The 7,023-nt window shown below is 43.3% G+C and overlaps 3 protein-coding genes across 3 annotated transcripts in view; 2 read left to right on the forward strand and 1 right to left on the reverse strand.

The window, feature by feature from the left end:
* Nucleotides 1–7,023, reverse strand: part of LOC146969927 (tripartite motif-containing protein 16-like) — a 279,242-nt gene that overhangs the window by 130,106 nt on the left and 142,113 nt on the right. The gene's annotated exons all lie outside the window — the stretch shown is intronic.
* Nucleotides 211–2,388, forward strand: LOC146969939 (tripartite motif-containing protein 16-like). Its single transcript, XM_085805453.1, has one exon. The coding sequence runs from the start codon at nt 425–427 to the stop codon at nt 2,075–2,077; it is 1,653 nt and encodes a 550-aa protein (XP_085661579.1). The 5' UTR covers nt 211–424; the 3' UTR covers nt 2,078–2,388.
* LOC146969940 (tripartite motif-containing protein 16-like) overlaps nt 5,267–7,023 on the forward strand; it is an 8,221-nt gene continuing 6,464 nt past the window's right edge. Inside the window, exon 1 of the mRNA XM_085804576.1 lies at nt 5,267–7,018. Coding sequence (XP_085660702.1) covers nt 5,374–7,018 — 1,645 coding nt within the window. The 5' untranslated portion in view covers nt 5,267–5,373. The remainder of the gene's footprint in view (nt 7,019–7,023) is intronic.

The raw sequence follows: 7,023 nt of genomic DNA on the forward strand, positions 1-7,023 counted from the left end.
GCAGCTGCCCATGCAGGGCAATTTGTGGATGCAGCTGTTGGGAACATGTCTCCACAAGGACAATGACTCAGTTTTAGAGTAAATACCACTCAAATACTGCTGACCGACAGACTGGAATTACTTGTACTTTACCTGAGCATTTTACTCCCTGAACCTTGATACTTCTGCTCCACTACAATGGTCTGACAGCTGGAGCTAAGACGACCTCATCCCTTCCCCCTTCTTCCTGCTCTCAAACACAGTGGGCTCCACCCTGATCATGTGTTTCCTTGTCCCCTCCCCTTCAGATATATAGTTTGAAGATGGGTGGAACCAACATGTGGTGCAGAGGAGGAGCTGACAGGCCCTGTTCACTGCAGAGACATATGTTGTTTAGTCTACAGAGGAGGTTACACTCACACAGTCATCGTCTGTGAGAAGTAAAATGGCGCAGAAAGGAGTTCATCTGGACCAGCAGGCCTTCTCTTGTTCCATCTGTTTGGATCTACTGAAGGATCCAGTGACTATTCCCTGTGGACACAGCTACTGCTTCAACTGTATTAAAATCCACTGGGATGGAGAGGATGGGAAGAAAGTCTACAGCTGCCCTCAGTGTAGGAAGAACTTCAAACCAAGACCTGACCTGGTGAAAAACACCATGTTAGCAGATTTAGTGGAGCAGCTGAAGAAGACTGGACTCCAAGCTGCTCCTGCTGATCACTGCTATGCTGGACCTGAAGATGTGGCCTGTGATGTCTGCACTGGGAGAAAATTCAAAGCTGTCAAGTCCTGTCTGCAATGTTTGGTCTCTTATTGTGAAAAACATCTCCAACCTCATTTTCAGTCAACTTCATTTAAAAAACACAAGCTGGTGGAGCCCTCCCAGAAGCTCGAGGAAAACACCTGCCCTCATCATGATGATGCAATGTTCTGCTCTTCTCTTTGTTATCTCTGCCCCGTGGATGAACATAAAGGCCACGACACAGTCTCAGCTGCAGCAGAAAGGACTGAGAGGCAGAGACAGATCGAGCTGACTCGACAAAAAATCCAGCAGAGAATCCAGGACACAGAGAAAGATGTGAAGGTGTTTCAACAGGAGGTGGAGGCCATCAATGGCTCTGCTGATAAAGCAGTGGAGGACAGTGAGAAGATCTTCACTCAGCTGATCCGTCTCATGGAGAAAAGAAGCTCTGAGCTGAAGCAGCAGATCAGATCCCAGCAGGAAACTCAAGTGAGTGGAGTCAAAGAGCTTCAGAAGAAGCTGGAGCAGGAGATCACTGAGCTGAAGAGGAAAGACGCTGAGCTGAAGCTGCTGTCATACACAGAGGATCACACCCAGTTTCTAGACAACTACCCCTCACTGTCAGCACTCAGTCCATCGACAAAATTATTCAGCATGAACACTCGTCCTCTCAGATACTTTGACGATGTGACACCAGCTGTGTCAGAGCTCAGAGACAAACTACAGGACCTTCTGAGAGACACATGGACAAACATCTCACTGACAGTGATTGAAGTGGATGTTTTACTGTCAGCACCAGAGCCCGTCACCAGAGCTGGATCCTTAAGATATTCACAGGAAATCACACTGGATCCAAACACAGCACACACACGTCTGTTATTATCTGAGGAAAACAGAAATGTAACATTAATGAGTACAAAACAGTCAAATTCTTATCACCCAGACAGATTTGCTTCATGTTTTCAGGTTCTGAGTAGAGAGAGTCTGACTGAACGTTGTTACTGGGAGGTGGAGTGGAGAGGAGGAGGAATTGATATAGCAGTCGCATACAAGAATATCAGCAGAGAAGGGAATTGGAATGAATGTAGATTTGGATATAATGACAAATCTTGGGCATTAAATTGTTCCAACAACAGTTTCACATTTTGTTTCAACGAGATCAAGACTCCAGTCTCAGGTCCTCAGTCCTCCAGAGTAGGAGTGTACCTGGATCACAGTGCAGGTATTCTGTCCTTCTACAGTGTCTCTGAAACCATAACTCTCCTCCACAGAGTCCAGACCACATTCACTCAGCCTCTACATGCTGGAATTCGGTTTGGTTATGAAGGTACAGTAGAGTTGTGTAAACTCAAATAGACAAAGATCATTGAAGGTGCAGTTGGTTAAAATCCGTATTATACAGTAGTTAATCAGTGTCTTTACTCTCCACGTTTGTTGCTAAAAGCTTGTTGCTGTTGTGTCTCTGCACTGCACAGAGATCACCTGTCAATCAAACATTGTGGGCGGGACTTTGACCTCTTGTCATTTCTTGTTGTGTTGATGTTTGGGTTTGTTGAGGTGGAGCTGGAGCCGTGGAGGAGAAAGAAACTTCTTTGAGCTCTAAATGTTTGTTGGATATTTGTGTTGATGTGTTTGTGTGTTGTTGTTTGGGCCTTAACAGAGAAATCACCAGACCTTACTTTATCAATCAGTACGTTTACATGACACTTGAAAAAACCGAATTATTGCCCTAATCCGACTATAACTGGACAACTGAAGTGCATGTAAACACCTTAGTCCGACTGAAATCGGAGTTGAGAACTCCGATTAAGACACCCAGATAATGCGATTGGAATTCGATTTTCTCCGTCATGTATACACCTTAGTCGGAGTATAACTGGACAATGCATGTGCGCATGCTCCACAACAGTAGAGACGGCACAAAGTGGAGCAGAGAAGCCGCCCGAACTCGGCAAAGTAAAGACAAAAACCCAACGTCAGCGCCGATTCAATGCATTTCACACAGCGCGACCAGCAGGAGTGTTTTATTTTTTTTTTTAAATGAGAGAGAGAGAGAGAGAGAGAGAGGAAAAAAGGAAGCCCGTACCCTCTTCTCAGTGCGCATCCGGCCCAGACTGGCGCGTCTGGTCGGGAACTGCAGTTGAGAATTTATTATTAAGCTTATAAGTTGTTTATATTCAGTTTTTTACAAGGTGACAGAAAAGTCAACAGGACAGGGGGGCGTATTAACCCGCTGAAGTAACGGGTGACGGCGCATGAGGGGGCGGACCCCGTCAGTTATTCGTTTTTTTCAGTTGCATGTATATTGAGACAAGGACAGAAGTCCGACTTGACGCCAAAATCGAATTTTGAGCATAGCTCGATTAAGCTCTGCATGTAAACGTACTGAATGAGGTTTGTTCTCACTGTGGAAACTAACATTGATGTGTTTGTCAGATCTCATGTTGTTGTTGTTCAAATCCATTCACTAATAAGGTCTATGAAATTCAATCTGAGTGTAAATGGGTTACCATGATAATAATCAATTACTAAACAAGAGTCATTGAAAAGACTTTACTGATAAATGTGTGAACAAACTGAAGCTTCACATCATCAATAAAACTGTTTTAACCAAAGAATCAATCAAATCTTTTCCTCTTCCTTATGTGGACACAGAATCAAATGGTGTTGATGATGAGTTCATTGTCAGGACATCATTTTTTAACACTGATTTTAGTTTAAAGGGGAATTGCCGTTTTTTACAATCTGGATCTTATTTCTAGCATGAAATTCCGATAGTTTACTCACCCAGATAGCTTTGGTGTCATTACAAGTGGTTCCGATTAAATTAGATCCAGCCAAGAGCTGCGTGTATCCGTATAATGCGAGTCTACAGGGCAGCAGAATGCAGCCTCTGAATAACACATTATCTGCCGCAAAACCCATTAATTTCACCAATATTTTGTTATGATACGCTAGTGCTATTCCCCTCTGAGTCCAGGGTTAGCTGTTATCAACATCCGGGGTCTGGACAGTTCTGGACAGTTTATGTAATACAATATGTGATTATTGGCATCTGTGTATCAATACAATATTGCCAAGATATTGTCCTGAATCGATTTTTTTCTCCACACTCATTTGGCAGACTGTGTTTAGATAGTTACAGATGCATCTACAGCTCATTGAGGTCATGACCCTGCAGCAGTAAGTACTGTGTTAACTGAGAGTCCATGTGTGTTGGGTTTGTAAATGAGAATCAGTCTGAAGAGCTTTAATTACTGGGTCTGTTTACATTTTGGTGATTTCAGGGGGACATAAAATTAACTAATATGTAATTTCTGTGTCTAATTTGATATTGAAAATCTTTTGTTTTATATTTGTAAGATTTGATTTGTCACGAAAGAAAAATTAAATCAGAACAAAAGAATTAAAAACAATAGTTTGTGCAAGAAAGTTACTGTTTCTCATGTTTAGTAAATAAAACTTTTCTGCTGAATTAAATTGTAATCATGAAAGTGTCATGTCTTACTCACCACTCTGCTGCTCTTACAATCTTTTTTTTTTTTTAACTGAAATGAATCTATGGTTGAGAAAACTCAACACTTCCTCCCTGATTTCCACATTAAAAGCCTACCAGCTTTCTAGAAACGGAGAGCAGCAATGTAGAGAGTGTGACATGAATGAGTGCTGTAGAAATGCAAATGTGTGCGTGTGTGTGTGTGTGAGAGAGAGAGAGCAGTATTTGCTTTTACATTTAAATTGTCAGTTTGCACAAACACTGAGCTGAATGAATGCAGCACAAAGAGACTGTCAGTTTTTACGAGATTCCTGCAAACTCACCGAAGAATCAGAAAGAAGCTTTAAAACTCAATTTGGCAACATTTTCTCAAAAAAGAACAGTTTTTATAATTTTGTTTGTTTTTTAGGATTGTTGTTCACATTTTGTTCATGGCTCAACTTTAGTCTTAACTTGTCATGAAGTGTCATTTTTAACATGCTGTGTTTGTTGTGGTGTCAATCCAGCCCTTAGACCAGTATTGACAATTATATTTACATTGTGAATGTTTTTGTTTTTTGCACATTTTATGAAGCATCGACTCTCCAGCACTCGCTGAGATTCCTATCATTATTAAAGGCACAGATGAAATGCAAAGATAAATAGAGAGTTTTAGCTGGCTACAGTCGCATGAAGCTGCTCAGCACTGTGCACTTTTCTGACACTTCTTTGTTCTTTTAACATGGATCACTGCAGGGCACTCGAAACTCAGTGAATCATCTCATTCTACTGTAACAGCAGCCTGTCTGCAGGTTAACATGCAATAAAGTTCATACTGGACATCAGATAAAAACACACTCTCCTCCCTCTGCTTTGTTTTTCTTTTACTTTGCTGTACATGTTGTATAATGTCACAAATGTCTCTCACAAACTGGTCCTCATGTTGAAATGACTGAAAGACACCTCGCTCTCTTCAACTCTCTTTAAGCTCCACCCTGTCATCATATTTCCTGGTTCCCTCCCTTCACAGATCTGTATGTATGAGGACGGGGGGAGACAACATGTGAGTCTGACTCACTGCAGCAGCTGAAGCAACAGAGATAAGTTTTTCTTCACAGACAGAAACTGTTTCTGTTCAGGGAAAGTGAAACTGTTGGACAGAGACTCGGGAGGTGAAATGGCGCAGCAAGGAAATCAGCTGGATCAAGAGAAATTCTGCTGTTCCATCTGTCTGGATCTACTGAAGGATCCAGTGACTATTCCCTGTGGACACAGCTACTGCTTCAACTGTATGAAAACACACTGGGATGGAGAGGATGGGAGGAAAATCCACAGCTGTCCTCAGTGTAGGAAGAACTTTATACCAAGACCTGACCTGGTGAAAAATATCATGTTAGCAGATTTAGTGGAGGAGCTGAAGAAGACTGGACTCCAAGCTGCTCCTGCTGATCACTGCTATGCTGGACCTGAAGATGTGGCCTGTGATGTCTGCACTGGGAGAAAACTCAAAGCTGTCAAGTCCTGTTTGACATGTCCGGCCTCCTACTGTGAAAAACACCTGCAGCCTCATTATGAAGCAGCTCCATTAAAGAAACACAAGCTGGTGGAGCCCTCCAAGAAGCTCCAGGAGAACATCTGCTCTCGTCATGATGAGGTGATGAAGATTTTCTGCCGCACTGATCAGAAGTGTATCTGTCATCTCTGCCTTCTGGATGAACATAAAGGCCACGACACAGTCTCAGCTGCAGCAGAAAGGACTGAGAGGCAGAGAGAGCTGGAGCTGAGTCGACAAAAAATCCAGCAGAGAATCCAGGTCAGAGAGAAAGATGTGAAGGTGCTTCAACAGGAGGTGGAGGCCATCAATGGCTCTGCTGATAAAGCAGTGGAGGACAGTGAGAAGATTTTTACTCAGCTGATCCGTCTCATGGAGAAAAGAAGCTCTGAGCTGAAGCAGCAGATCAGATCCCAGCAGGAAACTCAAGTGAGTGGAGTCAAAGAGCTTCAGAAGAAGCTGGAGCAGGAGATCACTGAGCTGAAGAGGAAAGACGCTAAGCTGAAGCTGCTGTCACACACAGAGGATCACACCCAGTTTCTACACAACTACCCCTCAATGTCAGCACTCAGTCCATCTACACACTCATCCAGCATCAATATCCGTCCTCTCAGACACTTTGAGGATGTGACAGCAGCTGTGTCAGAGCTCAGAGATCAACTACAGGACCTTCTGAGAGACACATGGACAAACATCTCACTGACAGTGACTGAAGTGGATGTTTTACTGTCACCACCAGAGCCCAGGACCAGAGCTGACTTCTTAAGATATTCACAGGAAATCACACTGGATCCAAACACAGCACACACACAACTGTTATTATCTGAGGGAAACAGAAAAGTAACGCGAGTTAAAGATCAGTCTTGTTCTAGTCACCCAGACAGATTCACTAAGTATCGTCAGGTCCTGAGTAGAGAGAGTCTGACTGGATGTTGTTACTGGGAGGTGGAGTGGAGAGGAGGAGGGGTTTTTGTAGCAGTTGCATACAAGAATATCAGCAGAGCAGGAAGAGAAAGTTCGTTTCGACGAAATGACAAATCTTGGGCGTTAGATTGTGATAACAGTTTCACATTTTGGTTCAACAACATCGAGACTCCAGTCTCAGGTCCTCAGTCCTCCAGAGTAGGAGTGTACCTGGATCACAGTGCAGGTATTCTGTCCTTCTACAGCGTCTCTGAAACCATGACTCTCCTCCACAGAGTCCAGACCACATTCAGTCAGCCTCTACATGCTGGAGTTTGGGTTGGTCCTGGAGCCACAGCAGAGTTGTGTAAA

This window comes from Trachurus japonicus, chromosome 17 (assembly GCF_045865225.1).
Source record: "Trachurus japonicus isolate A0001 chromosome 17, Traja_1.0".
Taxonomy (NCBI): domain Eukaryota; kingdom Metazoa; phylum Chordata; class Actinopteri; order Carangiformes; family Carangidae; genus Trachurus; species Trachurus japonicus.

Coding starts and splice junctions, on each gene's coding strand:
- LOC146969939 (XM_085805453.1), top strand. CDS start 425: ATGGCGCAGAAAGGAGTTCATCTGGACCAGCAGGCCTTCTCTTGTTCC.